At 47.3% G+C, this 18,026-nt stretch overlaps 1 protein-coding gene across 1 annotated transcript in view; it reads right to left on the minus strand.

The window, feature by feature from the left end:
- INSR (insulin receptor) overlaps positions 1-12,658 on the minus strand; it is a 58,720-nt gene extending 46,062 nt beyond the window's left edge. Inside the window, exons 1-2 of the mRNA XM_027715471.2 lie at positions 12,577-12,658; positions 3,823-4,374 (exon numbers count right to left, since the gene is read on the minus strand). Coding sequence (XP_027571272.1) covers positions 3,823-4,374; positions 12,577-12,658 — 634 coding nt within the window. The remainder of the gene's footprint in view (positions 1-3,822; positions 4,375-12,576) is intronic.
- Between the last annotated feature and the right edge of the window lie 5,368 nt (positions 12,659-18,026).

Consider the following 18,026-nt stretch of genomic DNA (forward strand, 5'->3'; position numbering starts at 1 on the left):
GCTGCACAGAACCAAAAAGTGTGGGTTTATGGCAGTAAAAGTAAGAACACATGGGAAAAAAACCTGTTAAAAATGTGAGTGGAGAGGTACAAAACCCACAGAGCAGGAACAGCACTTGGCTGCCATAAACAGCATCAGGCTAGACCCAAATTCCAACCAGACTACATATTTCCCTCCCTTCCCACCCAAAATATAACATGAGTTGGCCTTAACTGAACCGACTTGCTTTTCACACCAACACAAGTGACTTAGGGGAAAAAAAATAAAATCCCAAGGAAGCACATCCCGACGGATCCCAATCCATGGTGAATCCACCTACACACCCCTGCACTCAGACACAGATTCCTCAATATTGAAACTGGTTTTTTAAAGGGTGCAGCTGCCCACAAACGATTTCAGTTCCTCCCCACTGTTTTCATCCCTAACCTTCGCTCCAATGTCTGGAAGAAGATCCTTTACTTTGTTGTCTCCAACATGTTATCACCAAGTGAAAAAAATTTCCGGGCTGGAATTGTAGCTGCAAGGATGATTCAGAGCCCTGGATGTGTGCCTTGGAGATAATTCTATGCTGTAACTGAAAGTTAGTCTTGGAGTTAACCGGGATCTTTGTGCTGATTAAATAAATACCAAAGAGGCAGGATGGTGGGAGGGATAATGGTAAGAGACCACGGAGAGCTGGCAGGGGAAGGTCAGGGAATGGTGTGGAACAGATGGGGGATAGCCGGGAACACACTTCAACCCCAACCATTGCCATCTCCCTTCCCACACACAAGGCATTTCATGGAATTACAGAATTGTTAACGTTGGAAAAGACCTTTACGATCATCAACACAGCAACTCCACTAACCCATGTCCCTAAGTGCCACATCCACACATTTTTTGAACACTTCCAAGGATGGTGGCTCCACCGCTGCCCTGGGCAGTCTGGTCCAATGCTTTCCATCCCTTTCCACGAAAAAATTTTCCCTAAATATCTAACCTAAATCTCCCCTCTGGCAACCCGAGGCCATTTCCTCTCATCCTGTCACTTGTTACCTGGGAAAAGTCCAACGCCCACCTGGCTGCATCCTCCTGGCAGGGAGTTAATTTTCTGTGACATCCTTCAGCCTTCCCACATGTGCTCTCCCGAACTTCTTGCCCACCTAATTTTCTCCAGCAACTCTCCAAGCTTTGCAAGCTGGAAAAGCTGGTCAGTTTGGGACTTGTCTCTGTCAATTGATACACACTCTGTAACATCAAAACCATCAATATTTACATATCCTTTGGGATTTTTCACAGTCCCAGGGCAGCAGTGCTCTCCATCTCCAGCAGTGCTATGAGTTTAGACAGCAACAACTTCCCATCCCGAGATGCAAACCAAAAAATAGGAAGCAGGAGATTCTACACCAAAACAAACCACAGGTACAAATAACCTATGTTAAAACACGCAAACCCAAACTTCCCTATGAAAATGATACTGAAATTGCTACATTTAGAAGAAGAAGAGAAAAAATAAAAGAGAACGCACTTAAAACCAGAGAGCCAGGAGAATTCAGACCTGCTTTAGCTGTTGAAGATTCCCAGATAAGCTGAAAAAACGCAGAGGGAAAGATTTCATGACATTAATTCCCTGAGTACTGGGAGTTGCTGTGAGGCTCTTCAGGCTAAGGAAAGCCAAAATACAATTCACGCAAGCTCTTAACGATCTTGACACAACGATTACACATGCTAAGGATACATTATGGGCTGGCACGAGAACAGAGGATGCAGCGATTCCACCAGCAGGTTCACTAAATAAATGTCACCTAATCTCCACCACCTTTCCCGTCGCATGTGCTCAAGAGTCTAAATGCTCCTCACAAATAGTCTAAAAAGTCCAAAAGACCACTCAGGCTGTCAAAATAACTTCAGAAATACATGGGAAGGTGTCACAAGGCGCAGGACAATTCACACCCCAGTGTGCTGAAAACACCAGGTACCAAAAAATTAAAGTACAAAAAATTAAAGTTCAAAACAAAGATGAACCCAGCTTGTTAAGTGGTTTGGGAAATGCAGCCCAGTCACTGCCCAAATATGCAGGAGCACTGCTTCTCCACAGCTTCTGCAAGGAAAACCAGATGGGAGCATCTGTATACAGTGACTTTTGGAACCATTTTCCAATTTAAATCTCAATTTCTAAGTCAAACAGACGTAGTAACTGAGCTCAGTTACTGTGGTGCTGTATTGGTGTCCTCCAACAAACTCAGTGAACGTGTACCAGAGGCTCAGGAGCTGAGATTCCTGTCCCAGTGGTAAAATATTACATTCCTACAGTTTCATGGATATAGGCAGTTGTATAAAGGAGAGAAACCATACATTCCAGTCTGCTGTAGCACAGAAAAATTCACAGGAATTAGGGACACCATGGCCTGGCCACTGAAAAGCATCACTCAGACCTTTAACCTTATGAAACAGCAGAAAACAGAACACGTGAAATGCATAAGAAACCAGGTTTCAGTGCTGATATAACTGTATACCCCAAAGTTTATAAATAGAACGCTTTTTTTATTTTAAAAAAGGAACACACGTACACACTTGCATCTTCTTGTTCATACCCTGTTATTCTGGCCACAAAAAATGACCACTTTCTTTAAAAGGAAGCTGGACAATTTTGGGGTGAAGAGTAGCAGAGGGGAAACCACATTAATTGCATCAGTTTATGCACACTGGTAGGAATTCCTTCTCAAATTTGGCACTTAGCACTCAGAGTTGCCCTTTAAAGCTTGGCAAGAAATTCTCCCCAGCCCACAAGTTTCCTAATTTCGTCTCAGGACACACTGGTTCATTTGGATGCTCGACCTCCAGAAAGGCAGACAACCCTAAATGTGTCAGTCTCACCTCAGTTCACTTTGCTCCCCGTCAAGTCAGATTTGACATAAATCAAAGTAAATATATAATTAAAGCTAAACTTAAGGTCAGGTCCAAGTTCGGAAAAAACAAATCTGCATGAAATTAAAAGCAACTCTAGTAGAGTTTGAGAACTGGAGTTCAGGAGTGGCAACAAGCCGGGAGCTTTCTGAACACACCTTCTCACCTGAACCACAACCCTGGGCTCAAACCCCATTATTTCACCCTCCAACCCATCCAGGTCCTCTCTCCTCCTTCCCTTTTCCTCTTCAGGTCTGACTTGGCTTCCTGCTTCTTACTCTATGCAAACACTGCTCACTCATCCAGGTATTTTAAACGGTCTTATGGCGGGAAGGTTTCAGGAAAAATGTTATTGCGCCTTTCCAGAGTCATGTTTATTCCACAAAGACTTTTCTCTGCTGTCCTGTTCCCATTTGCTGCAGCCTTTCAGTCAGTCTGGACTTTTAAATCCCTACACAAGCACCAACAGAGATGTTCAGAGCACCACATCAGTTCCACTCACAGTCCACTAAAATGGGGAGCTCCAGGCAGTTCCTGACTCTCCAGAGAAACCAAACACACATTTTTGGATTCCTCATATATGCAGCTGAAAGAACTGCTCAAACAGCCCCATCACAAAGGTTCTCTCTTCACCTTCTAATGCCAATTTTTAGCCTGGCTTTTGTGAACCTGTGCTTAAAGACAGCAATCAACAGGTACCTGTTAGTTCTCCAACAGATCATAGAATGGTTTGGGTTGGAACAGACCTTAAAGATCATCCAGTTCCCACCTTCCACTAGCCCAGGTTATTCCAAGCCCCATCCAACCTGGCCTTGGACACTTTCAGGCATGGAGCATTCAAGACCCCTCTGGGCAACCTGTGTCAGTGCTTCACAGGACTGGAAGGTTAAAAACTGACAGCAGACCCACAGCTGAGCTCCACCACCGTGCACTCACCCCTCTGGCAGCGATCGTGTGTCCAGCAGCGCTCGATGAAAATGCCGTTTATCACAGTGGGGGGACAGTTGCTCTTCCCTTTCACGGTCCCAGGACACACATCTCCACACTCCTCCTTGTCATCCTTGTTGGCCACAATGTAGTTGTCCTCTACAGAATCCAGAATCCTTGACCAGTCGATGGTGGACAGGTAACACAACTCATTGTTCTTCTCAATCCTCACGGCACCCCGGGTGATGTTCATGAGGTTGTAGAGCCCGATCTCCTTCAGGTGAACCATCTCAAAAATCACCAGGGCATAGTTAAAGAACAGGTGAGTCCCCCTGATCACAGTGAGGTTGGGGAAAAGGCCCTTTAAACTCTCCAGGCCGTACACACGGAAAAGCAGCAAGTAGTCTGTGATCATGGTCAGCTTAGGAAAGCTGAGCTCACGGAAATCCTCTGGTTTGGTTTTAAACATCAGCAGTATCTGCAAGTGGCCCTCGATCACAGTGCAGTTCTCCAGCATGTTCAGCCGGGTCAGGTTGTTGCGGATGTCCATGCTCCTGCAAACTGGGAGGCAAAGGAAAACGTTATTTATTTATTTAACAGAAGCTTAATTGTTTTGAGTTTCCTAAATACACAGTTTTGTCCAACTGCATGATAACCAGGACACGTGGCCCTCTCAGCAAAGCAGGCCTCAAGTGTTAAGAAATACACTGTGGGGAACATTCCCTGGTATTATGGTTACAAAATAAGACTGAAAGAGTATTTCATCATTTTTTCTGCCATTTTGAGTGTCTGTCTGTTGCCTCTGTCACGACTCAGTGGTAACACCAGTCCTGAGACATCCCTCACGAAAGGAAGAGATATCTGAGCAACTGAGGCTGTTTTCTCTAGACAGTTGCCAGCGACACACCTACCTCGTCTCAGATTGTGCAATTAATGCCAGTGGATTAGAGGGAGTAATTTAGAATAGTTGCAGGGAGGGGAAGACATGAAAAGAATAGTGGCCAGAGATGGCAGTGCTTGGGAAGAGAGCAGAAAAACCTGGAAATACACACAGGCAGGAGCACAGCCCACGCTTCTGCCCAGACTTTGCTGACAGGAGTCATTTACTACATTAGTAAGTTTTGCCCTGAGCATTCTTTTCAGATGAGGTGTTGGGGCTTTTTTGCTATTATTTTCTCAAGGGTGCAAATCTCCCTGTCTTGACTACCTGGGCAGTTTATTTAGCAGAACCAGTAACCCAAAGAACTGGCAAAGTGAACAACTACATGAAGCATAAATTAGAAGGTAAACAGAACAGTAGGAATCCAGGCACCAGCAGAAGGAAAAAAAGTTTGAATAGGAAAATATTTTTTGTTAACTCTAAGCACAGGTAAGAAATCAAGAAGGAAATTCAGAGCCGCACACCAGCACAGCATAACAGAACTCACAGTGACAGCCCTTTTGAAATTAAACGTCACAGAAACATCAGCCAGACCTTAACATTCAAATCCAGGTGGATTCTTCATGAATTTTTCTTTTTTGAACACTGCACCCACTTAAAGGATTCTCCCTTTTGTCTAAAGCTTAGAGAGCATCTTCCCTCCCCGCTTAAGAACAAAAAGCACAGGATCTTCTGCCTTTTTGTCACTGCATTTAAAGCTCATCAACTCTAAAATCACTACACCACAGCTTCAAGAGATTACCCAGCAACAACCAGGCCTTACAAAACTAATGCAGACACAAATATTTCATTGTTAGGATTGCCTGACTCCTCCTGGTTTCACACAGCTGTAGGGGTTAAAACCAAATTCTATGCAAATGTCTTAATGATTATTCAAAAATTTGCTCCACCGTAATAAAAAAAAAAAAAAATTAAATTTGGCAACACTAATATGGGACTTGAAGCAATGGTCCGGCCCAATGGGACTTTTTGGCACTGTATCCAAGTCGTTTCATAAATTGCTTTCTGGAAGAAAAAGTGCCTCAAAGATTAGGGATGTACTTGAAAAAGCAGGAAAGGAAGCCCGATGAGCAGCAAGCAGCAACCTCTCTGTCCCAAACTGGAAGTAACTCCAAAGCTGTCCTGCTGCACATCCCACCCTGGGGCTAAAAGAATTGGGAGAGCAACAGATTCAGCTGAAATACTCTGAATATTTATTGCAAATAAATTGGCATTTCCAAGGAAGCAAGTGCATGACAGCACGGGGCAGTGGTTTCTTCACGAAAGGAGAAGTAACAGAAGGACAAATAAAACTCACTGTACAAGTCACCACAACAGTAAAACTCAGATAAATTCAAAATCCAACATCTTGGTTCTTATTTATTAGTGGTTCTCATTATTGTTGAGCACACAGGCAGTGCTGAGGTGGTACCCAGGGCCAGTTGCTGTCTCACAGGATAAAGTCCTGCCTGTTGGAATGTGACCTTAAGGAAGAGGAAAGGGAAAAAAATACAGCTCAGCTCTCCAGACTAGGAATTACTTTGTAGAGTAAGAGCTGCAGGCTATTGCTGTGGCTCAAGGCCATGAGATGCATAATTGCCTCAGTCTTTCATCCTTTTGCCTAGAATTAGGTAAGTCACCAGGAACTGGACACAAGCTGGCCCCAGACAAGCCCTTTGCCCACAGCCATCCCTGCTCAGCTCCATGGAAAGAGAACCCTGAGTTTGGGTGGAAAGATCTCCAGTTTGGTACAGTCAGGACCAGGCCCTCCTGGTGCTGTGGCTGCATTTCAGGCTGTAGAGATCTTCCTATCGTCCAGGAGCAGAGCTAAGGAACTTGGTCTAAAGGAGCTATTCTGAGTGGGAACTGTTGCATCACCTCAGCACCTCAGGGTGGGTGCCCAGCACTGAGGGAATTCATGATCCTCTTTGGCAGAGGAACAGATACACACCCAGCCAGGCTTCACAGAGAGGATTATCATGGAATCACACAATAGTTTGGGTTGGAAGGAACCTTAAAGTCCATCCAATCCCACCCCCTGCCACGGGCAGGGCCACCTTCCACCAGACCAGGTTGCTTCAAGCCCTGTCCAACCTGGCCTTGGACACTTGCAGGGATCCAGGGGCAGCCACAGCTTCTCTGGGCAACCTGTGCCAGGGCCTCACCTCCCTCACAGGGAAGAATTCCTTCCCAATATCCCATCTAACTCTGTCCTCTGGCAGTGGGAAGCCATTCCCCTTGTCCTGTCCCTCCACCCCTTTTCCAAAGGTCTGCTCCCATCAAACGCCAGCCTGGTCTCTGCAGCCCTGGAGATCACAGCTCTCACCACCTTCCTTAACACTCAAAATCAGTTAAATTACACTGTCCGTGAACCTGATTCAAATAATTCCGGGCTTCTAGAGATCACCACTAACATAAGCCATGCTGCTCCTGGTCCAAACAGCCTGAAAGCTGCTCAAAGATCTGCTAACCTCCTCAAAAAATCCAACAACTTAAACATCCACACAGGACACAAACCTCCCTCGCTTCTGACACGGATTCCCCACTGGAGGTGGCTAAAGGCTAAGAACACCCAATATTTTGAGATGTGTGACAGAACAAAGGTTTGCTGAAGCTGAATCTAAAAAGAGACAGGTGGAGCTTTTGAAAAGCTAAAGAATCATATAAATCTACCAGAGCTGGGAGTACAACATCCACAGTCCATCAGCTGTTTGCATTTTACAACTATTTTTGTATTTTTCACCCATTTTAAGCCCAAGACAGAATGCATTATTGGTCATGAGTGCTGCCAGCAGACTTGACAGGGGGTTCCACACATTCTAGCAAACCAGGATGTCCTCTGAGTTATCCAAACTCTGCTGCTTACAAAGCTGAGCAGCAGCAATGGAATAATGGTCACATCCTCTGCTCCAGCACTGGGGGTTCTGCACCAGCCCTTTAGTGGAAGGATGTCAAACACTGCTGGGAGCCTGGTATGGAAACTCAGGAGGCTTTCAGAGTACATTAGAGGTTTGTTTCTGAAATAAACAACTGAATAAAAGACTAATATAGTTGTAAATCTACACAGATTAATTTTTTTTTACCATTTTTTTTCCACATTGAGATAAAAATCGCAGTTAACTATTTTTCATGTTCTACTTCAGTTTAGTTTTTAAGTGGTAAGTACCACCAGAGTATCTGAGCTCCTTTTCTTTACCCCCTCAAGTAGAATAATAAGGAATTAAGAACATCTGAGACAAAATACGTTTTTTGGTTGGAGGTTTCTCCATCTTTTCACGTCTCTGAATTTGCAGCAGTTTGTATCTCCTGTTCATGCAGTAGCTGTTTAAGTCATCCCATAAATTTATTGTTACCAAGACAACAAGAAGCAGTTCAAAGCAAAGTAATAAGCATTTTTCCACAGCTTCCCCCAATAGTAGTTCTTCTGCAGGGACAGGGGAATTACTCAACCATTCATGATGAAGGCAAGGCAAGTCTGATCCCAGAAGATGGAGAGCAAAGCTGAGCCATCAATTATAGCACAGACAACCTGGTTTCAAAAAACACATAAATCTGTTTTCAGGGAACTAAAAATCACAAATTGATTCTCCAGTAGTAGGGCCCAAAGCTACTCCTATGCAAACTACTGGCAAAACCTCTACTACACATAAATTCCTGAATTTCAGCAGAACCAGCAGCACAGCTGCCAGAGGAAGCACATCCTCCATCCCTGCTACCAAGCTACTCACAGGAACTTCAAAAACGGAATAAATCATTGTAGACATGTTCCATCAGCCTCTCCCCCCCCCCCAACACCAAGTTGAACACATGAAACAAACAAACAAACAAACAAACCCCAAGATGCTGAAGCCTCTTGGACAAACTGGTTTGGTAACAACCTTCAAATCCTGAATAAAGAAACCAGATCTGATGTCAGAGGTTAAGTTTTCAAGATAGAGTCTAACCAGGGGAATAGGTGGAACTTAAACCTTGTTTATAGTAAATCATGTGGATACCAAACCTTAATGATTCACTGCTTCAGAGCTCTGGCCTTTAACAATAAAGACCAGTGTAATCTGGCACAGAAGGCTCACAAACCATTTGAGGTAACTATCAGTTAATTCTGCTTTTTTATAGTGTTTGCTGCCTACCGAATAAACAAACTATTGGAGAAAAATCACACTCACTTTGGTCGAGCCAAAAGCTTTGCAATTCTGCATAAGGTAGTGGTATTAGGAAACTGGCAAAAGGACTTTTGGGTTTTTCTTGGGATAACTGCTGAGACAGGAAAACATCCTGTTAAGTGACATGACAGTGGCAAGGACTGTAAGACAGTTCTACCTACTGCAGCAATAGTTTCATAAACATACAAACCATCTAATTGTGAAATGTGAATTTTTAAGCTTCAGTTTTGCACCTCAGACATTTAGATCTGAGCAATGAGCTGGATATGGATGTCAAAGTGAGCCCCTATAAGCCCCCAGCCCCTCAGGGAACATCTCAGGTGCCTGTTACCTCCCACAATTCACATTGGCACCACTGAGTTGAGGGAAAACCTCTCACGGAGGTCACCCAAAGCACAGATAAGCTCCCAGCCTGGCCTACAAAGCCTGGTTTGGGCTATCTTTATACTCTCCTCATTCAATTCAAAACACAAGAGAAAACAGGACTCATCCTGCCCTGTTTTCCAGGCAAAGATAATCAGCAGTGAGGCGACAACATCCCAGGACCACGGAGATCACTCGGGGTAACGGCTCAAGTCGGTGTCGATGGCAACAGACCTAAAGATCCTCCTGCTTCAAAGGCAGCAGGAACAGGTTCTACACGTTGCCAATATCAACATCATTTACATTCCACAAGATAGTCACCCCAAAACTAACCTCCAGAAAGCTCTGGGGTTTTACACTGCTCAGAGACAGTAAGTGCTGCCTCTCTCCAGAACAGTGAGAGGACACATTGGGACAGCGCACGGACACGGCTGGTGCTGGGTTTGGTACAGCCTTGCCCTCCTGCACTCACTCTTACTATTTTACACTCCTGGGAGCACAATTTCATTCTAGACTGAGTCTCTCAACACCAAAAATTGACACAGGGTTGAGGTGGGACAAGGGGGCAGTTTCTTAATGAGTTTCCAAGCCTTCTGTGTGAGCCAGATATAATTAAGAAGCAACCTACTTTTAAGGGTAGCACTACCGCAATACCCAGTGATATTTGTCCCACATGATGATTTAGACGGAGAGATCTCAGTTAGATTCCCAATTCCCACATCAGTAGCAGGTAATGCATGTGCAGCACCCAAATTTAGGGCCCGAGTTTAGAAGGGGAGGAAGTGTACTCCAGACTCTAGAGAGTGCATTGATTAGTTTTCCACTAACCACAAAAGGAGCCCAGAGTAAGTTGTTCCATTAGTAGATGCCTAAAACTAGGTGAGGTAAATCCCACCCCAAATACCACAGCTAATGAACTGACAGGCATGAGTCACGTGTGAGATTTATTTCAAGAAGCTGCATTATGTTTACACAGTGATAAAAAAATACACAAACCTGCTTTTCTTCCCAAAACAAGACGTATGGATCTTCATTTCATGCACAGGTTGGGTCTCCTTTCCTTAACCCTTGTTTCTGCTTGTGTCAGTAACTTCTGAACTCACCAACTACCTTCAGTCTCACGTAAGAGAGGAAGAGAGCTCTCACACAGAGTATTCCTAAAACACTTAGGGGATGGATTGAGGAGGGAAAACTCAGTGTCTGCATCCAAAGGATGTAAGTGTGAATGTAAACCACCCCCTCCATTTGCCTTCTGAACCACTTACACATTCTACATGCTGCTTTCCCCCAAACTGCTGCTGTCTAAAGGGGGAAGGGAAGGGAAAGACACAGGGCACAAGGAAAACTATGGATAGGGGGAATACTGTCACTGGAAAACAGCATTATCTCGGGGCCTGTCTGTGTGAGCACAGGGCTCCAACAAAGCTGCTCTCATCAGCCCCGTTGCTCAGGGAACAATTTGTTTACTTATGCAACTCCTGTAGGTGCATTTCCCCTCCGAGCCAGGCTGGTGCCCTCTCGGTCCGGGTTGTTTTCCATCCCCACCGGAGAGCTCCATGACCTAATCATTCCCAGAAAACTGAGTCAAGCACCACAGCAGCTGAAAACCTTTTGAATTAGAGACTTGATGGTCCGAATTGTCCGCAAAATACTTTACAAAGTATTTGCACTGTATGAATAACATGAAAATATTCCAGCCCAGACTTTGCTTTGGTATCTTGTGCTCCTGTTTCTCCATCCATGAACTCAAGAACATGTAGTAATCCCACCAAGTACTAACACAGCAAAGATTATGGAGTTAAGATCATAAACACATTTGCATCCCAAAAAGCAAATATGATTTAAATAAAGAACTAAATAACATGCTTCACTGTAGCAGTAATAATAACATTTTCAAATTAGGAACTACTGGACTCAAGCTATATATGTATTTATTTATTATTAGTGCTATATGTTAACTGCCTTCACCCCTCTGATGGTAAGGGGCAGGTTTGCCCACACCAGTGGGACTGACCCTCCCAAGGTAACACTGAGCCACCAGCCTCCTTTAAGGCTTTGACCATAAAAACATATATGAGGAAGAAACTGGGGTATTTTTGAAATATGGAATTTGTCCTACTGCTGGAAAAAGAGGCTGTTTTATGGATAAATCCTGCTTTATTCCCTGAATACCATTCACATCCCAAAAATGTCACTGGATTGTCTATACTTGAACTGATTCTCTTGCTACCACCTTTTCCAATGGGAATGTTAACAAGCAGATTGTCTATGGAAGAGACGATCCGCAGATCCAGTCAGCTGTCTTTAAATAAATATTTCCCTTTTGTTAAAAAATCTGTAAAAATCACCCCAAATTAAAGAACCTCTAATTAAAGGGATTTCCTAAGCAAGTTTATTTAACGTAACCCACCAAAACAGCTCGTAATTCTTAACCTCGAGCCAGCAGTGGGTTTAACAAGCTTGTGACCTCCACCCCAACATCTTTACGCCCCGTTTTTTTCTTTTTTTACAAGCCCCTGCGTAAACACAGACCATCCCCTCGGAAGCATTCCCCCCTTTATACCTGGGGATTTGGCACCACTACCCAAAAGTGGTTAAAGACAAAACCTCCCCGTCTGGCCACGCTAAACCCTCCTGAAACCGGAGCCGGTTCTGAGGCGGCCGAGGAGCGGCGGGGGCAGAGGGCTGGAGAGGGGACCAGGAACGGGACCGGGGAAGGGGACTGGGGACAGACCCGAGAAGGGACCGGGGAGGGCGACCAGGGAGGAGGGAACCAGGGAGGGGACCCGGGGAAAGCGATTGGGGTGGGGGACCAGGGAGCGGGGACCACGGAGGGGAGACCAGGGGAAGGGTTCGGGGAGAGGACCAGAGAGGGGAGCCAGGGAAGGGGACTGGGGTGGGGGATCAAGGAGGGGGGACCCGAGGAGGGAACCGGGGAAGAGGCTCAGAAGAAGAGAATCAGGGGCAAGGACTCAAGGGAAGGAGCCCGGGGAATGAACCCGAGGAGGGGGCCGTGTCCTCCCCCGCGCCTGCCCCGGGCGCGGCCCCCGGTGACCCCCCGGCCCCATAGCGGGGCCCCGCGGGCCGGGACGCGCCGTCCGCTCGCCGCCGCAGCCCTTCCCGGTGCCGTGCCTCCTTCGGTCCCAGCGGCCGCCAGGCCCTCCCGAACCGGGGGGTGAAGGTGACCCGGGAGCGCTCCGGGGCCGCGGCCGCGCTGCCCTCGGGCCCCACGCAGGTACAAAGGGCACGGCGGGGCCCGCTCTGCCGCCGGCGCCCCCTCCTCTTCTCTTCCCTTCCCTTCTCCCAGCCCCGACTCACTCTCTCCGCGGCCGCGGCCGCACCAGGCTCCCAGCACCACGGCCACGGCCAGCGCCGCCGCCGCCGCCGCTCTCGCTCCCATCCCCGCGCCGCCGCCGCCGCCGCCGCCGCCGCCGCCCGGCGCGAATCAGAGCCCGCGGGGCGGGCGCGGGGGCCGGGCCCGGCCGAGCATCGCCGGTGGGAGCCCCGCGGAGCCCCCCCTTTATAGCGGCCGGCCCCTCCCTGCCCGTGCTGTCGGCCCCGGCCCGGCGGCCCCTTTCAGCGCAGGCCGGGCTGGCGGCGGCGCCCCGGCCAGTAAACAAGGGGCTGCCCCCGTCAGCTGGGAGCGGAGCGGGGCGGCGGCAAGAGGCGGCGCGGAGCCGGCGGGGACGGGACGGGACGGCCGGGGGAGGAGCGGCGGCAGCAGCAGCACCATCAATCCATCATCCATCCCTCCCTTCATCCCTCCATCATCTGTCCATCCCTCCCTCCCTCAATCCATCCACCTGCGATCCCCGGCCGCCTGTGAGACCCGCTGATGGGGAGCCGCTGTAGCCGCGGTAGCGTTTGAGTAAAACGGGGCGGTTCAGCAGCAGCATCGCGCCCTGGGTTCGAATGGAAAGAGAGGAGGTTGAGGTTGGATGTTTGGGAAAAATTGTTTCCTGGGAGGGTGGTGAGGTCCTGGCACAGGTTTTACCAGAGCAGCTGTGGCTGCCCCGTCCCTGGAAGTGTCCAAGGCCAGGCTGGACGGGATAGTGGAAGGTGTTCCTGCCCAGGGCAGGGGGTGGAATGAGATGAGCTTTAAGGTCCCTTCCACGCTAAACCATTCTAGGATTGTATGATCCTATCTTGCTGCCCCTGGCTGTGCCCGTGTCCCTCCTCCTCCTCCCATAAGGCATTTGGAGAGGATGAATTGCCCCCAGACCCCCCTGGACAGAGCTTGGGGTGAGGGCACTGCCCGCTCACCAGCACAGAGCCCAAAGACCACTGCAGATTTCTGGTTCTTTTTCCTCTGAGATTCACCCTTTGGTGCCTTTTTTAATCATCTCTGCGATGTGCTCACGCTAAGCCATGACAGTACGTTTCCTGGCAACTTCCAGTAATTTTATCTGGCTCTTGCTTTCAGCCATTTCTGCAAGACAAATGAGTTATAAACTGTTGGAATAAAGGTTTTTTAAAATTCAAATATGCTTGGTAAATAGACTCGTTTCTTTAAAATCTTTCCCTCTTCATCTTCAGCTTACAGCAGATCTCACTTTGCTCACTCAATGGCCTTGGGGCAGGCCAGCAGTGACCAGCAGGTCACTGTGCCTCAGCTCCTGTGTCTGGACATTGAATTGCACTATGGGTTTACACCCTTTAAATAATTGGTGTTACTTCTCCACATAAAGAATCATTGCAGTCGTCACAGGGCTGTGACAGAGCGGAAGGAGGTCAGTGAAATCAGGGCTCTGTTGGTGTGATTCACTCCCTGACGTTGTTTGAGGTTTCCCTACTGGACAGGGCAAGGCTAAGGGCCTGCTCTGACCAGCATAAGCAAGATTAGCTAGGATAGTACCTGTGTGACAATAACTCCATCTTGGCATTCGCAGACTATTTAAATGCTGAGATGAAAGGCTCTGCCTAAGTGGGGATGCTTTCTCTGTGATCAGCACAGCAGATGCGTGTCTGCACAGCACAGGAGCTGTTGGTTCAGCCCTTTTGTGTGTCAGAACCGCCATCATGGGAAGGCATTTCCCCCATTTCTGTCCATTTTCCCAAATCCACACTGCTGCCTCGAGCTCACAAGTGCAGAGGGACTGGGAACATCACTCATCCTGGAATACTTCAGGAAGTAAGGGCAGTTAAGGAATGGAAATAAACAACAAAACTATGCCTTCTCTGCTTGCAAATTAACCTGCTTTATGACTGTAGGCTTTGCATAAAACAGACAGAGCCAAACACCACCTAGACAGCTCGGGCTGTGTGGAATTTATACTCTGACTCTAATAGCAATCTCTTCCTGCTTACTCACTTATGTTCTTATTGCCTTTCATGTAATAATGATATCAGCTTACACATTGGCACAGGAGGATTAACGGCTACAGATTTATTATCTTTTCTTAAAATACTATTTTTAGTTTCTAATTACTGATTAAGAACATCGGGTTGCAATCTTTCCAGCATCTTTCCCATACACTCACTGCTACCTATTCATCACGCTACAGCGCACTTGGTTTGCAATCAGATAAACCAACAGGAGCAATGTGGGTGCAGAGAAACTAAGCCAACACCTGCTTACTCTTTTTTTTTTTTCCTAATCGCTGCAATGCAGGCTCTTCTCTCATTTCTGATTCAAGAAACTACTAAAAATCAGTAGTTTGGTATATTAAATATTGACAACAGTCACATTTCTTTCTCTCCTCAGTGGTTAAGTGTCTGCTAGGAACTGTGATACTTACAACCCATGGGGATTCAGTTCTACATCCTCCTAATAAAATAAATACAGAGAGACTTGCAATAGAGTGTATCCACCTACCTGAACCAACAGAGACTTATTTATTTTGGTTTGTTTCATTCCTTATTTACATCACAGAATGGTTTGGGTGGGAAGGAACCTTAAAGCCCATCCAGTCCCACCCCCTGCCATAGGCAGAGACACCTTCCACCTTCCAATCCAGGTTGCTCCAAGACTCATCCAACCTGGCCTTGGACACTTCCAGGGACAGGGCAGCCACAGCTTCTCTGGGCAACCTGTGCCAGGGACTCATCATCCTTGCAGGGAAGAGTTTCTTCCCAATATCCCATCTAACCCTGCCCTCTGTCAGTGGGAAGCCATTCCCCCTTGTCCAAAGCCCTACTGCTCTGCCCTAAAGATGTTTCCACATCAAACCAACCCAAGTGTACCAACTTCCTAACAGATCCCAGCCCCTCCAGATCAATGCTGCCAGGAACTGAAGTCCTTGGAAGCCCACCCCTGGCAGCCACATCCCTGGAACAGGAACCCCCTTTGCAGGAATGAAAAGGGAAAGTGACTTTGCAAACCAGCTTGATGTTCCAGCAGTGACATCCTTACACTGACACAAGTGGACATGGAGAGAACATGGCTCAGCTTCCCTATCACCAGCATTTGCTGAAAGCTTCACACCTTGAAAACTGAACATATCTTTCTCTCTGTACACTGGAACCAAGCACAGGTGGGTGGTTTTAGGCTGGGTGGTTTTAGTCATACAAAATAAAGTTCCTTGCTAATTAATCAGTCAAGGAATAGTTAAGGAACACAAACTTTGTGCCCAAAAGGAGCTTTAGAGCAGTTGACTCACCAAGAAGTTACGTTGGTACCAGTTCTGCTTAAAGAACAAAACAGCTGAAAACCAGTTCAAGAGCCAAAGCCACACAGCAGGAGGCTGAGCTGAGGGCCAGAATTCTCCCCTTCTGCTTCACCCACTCAATAGTGGCCTTCTCTTAACAACAGGTTGCAACTGCCTGGGTGAAGAGTCACCCCATGACTCGAGTTGCTCTGTTTTTATTGATTTCCAGACATACTTTCCTACTCACAAGTTTCTCACTGTGCAGAACTCATGTTATCCAGCCTCCTGTCCTTTGAAGATGCAGCAGAGTTGCTGTTGAAGCCACAACAGCCAAGTCTCTACATCACTGGCAGGATGTTGCTGCAAAGGTTACAGAATTGACTTCTTGGTGACTAAACCTAAAGCTGAGAGTACAAAAGAGCTGACCTTGGAAAATTATCTCATCCTGTTTAGAGTCACACAGAACCATTTGCCAAATCTCTCAATATAAAATATTTCACATCATGGATTGACAGTTCCTTTCTTACCCTTCCTTCCGTCCACACCAAATCCGATAAGTGACTTTTCTTTCCTCGATGGGAGAAGGCTCAGAGGATGGAGATCCGGTCACTTTACATGCTGAGGACACAAGTCCCAGCTTTTTTACTATTGAAACAGGAAACACTGTCAGATCCTTCTGGAGAATTCTATTGTTACATGAGCAAATAAAACTTCTGGCCAAGGTGAAAATGGCAGAGGGCATCTCTCTGCTACATGCAGGTCAAAGACCCTGGAGATGGAGGATGCAAAGGAAATCACAGCTCTCCATGGCCAACGGCAGCACTGCCTTGTTTTATCTATTTTTTGTCTGGTTTCTGGGTTTGTTCAGTTTGATTTTTGGATGCCACAGAGGCAGATGCAATATTAGATTTACTTTCCATTCCTTGTCAGAACATTTTGATCTAATTCAGCATCAAACTTTTCAACTCGAAAGAACTACGTGAGCTGGGCCCAGATGTGAGACAGTCAGACAGACTGTCCTTATCCTCCATCCTTCCCTACAGCTTCTGCCCTACCCTGAGCCAGCCCCACGTGTGGTTTGCACAACCTGCTGCCAGGCACCCTGTTCTTTATCAGCCACCACGTGCGAGGCAGCGGCTGCAGCCGTGTCACCCACTCACAGCGCAGGCACACTAGGCTCCAGGACACCCACTGGCTACACCAGTTCTATCCACAGCTCACCCCCTCCTTCTTTGGTTCTGTATTTCCTTGCACGTTTTTGTTGATCTAGAGTCTAATTTGGAGGGATTGATGGCCCTGCTGGCAGCGGGGATTCACAAACCCTTGGTGCTCCTCACTGCTTTAGCTCACAAGCTGCATTTTGGACAACAGAGCTCCCAGTTCCCGTTTGATAACCGGTTTGTTCTGTCGCTGGGAGACACGCCCTCTCTCTGTAAATGTTACAAATCAGGCATATCTGATCCATTATTCACTAACTGCTGCTGCTTCCCACTTCCAGCTCCTATTAGAGGGAGCGCTCATGCCAGAAATGTCACAGTGGCATCATGTGACAGGTGGTATTGATTTAGGTCCAGCGGGGTTTAATGTCACTCCTGTTCAGTGGGACACAGGGCAAGAGCACACGGAGCCTCAGCAAGGGGGCAGGTCAGGGCAGGAGCTCCCAGCCAGCCCCTGCACAGGCTGCAGGACTCAGGAATGGGCTCAGGCAGGACTCTGCTGCACACCAGGACATTTGAGGATCTGCTCCCAGCTGCTACAGCATTGTGGTTACATTTTTCTTCCCAATTCACAGAATCCCAGAATGGTTTGGGTTGAAAGGCACCTTAAAGCTCACCTCATTCTACCCCACTGCCGTGGGTCGGGACACCTTCCATCAGACTAGGTTGCTCCAAGCCCCATCCAACCTGGCCTTGGACACTTCCAGGGATGGGGCAGCCACAGCTGCTCTGGGCAACCTGTGCCAGGGCCTCACCACCCTCACAGGGAAGGATTTCTTCCATAAAAGAAACTAGATTGCAACTATTAATCGCGAGACTCAATTCTGAGCTTTAATGGCACGTTTAGAGCAGACAATGAGAAGGGAGTGTCACAGTGAACAGTCAGGAGCAGAAACCTGCTCTTGCCCACTCCCTTGTTTTCACTCTTTACAAGATGCTCCCTTTTGGCACAATAGCTGCCGGT

This window comes from Pipra filicauda, unplaced genomic scaffold (genome assembly GCF_003945595.2).
Source record: "Pipra filicauda isolate LSUMZ 115617 unplaced genomic scaffold, ASM394559v2 scaffold294_size920599_pilon, whole genome shotgun sequence".
NCBI lineage: Eukaryota > Metazoa > Chordata > Aves > Passeriformes > Pipridae > Pipra > Pipra filicauda.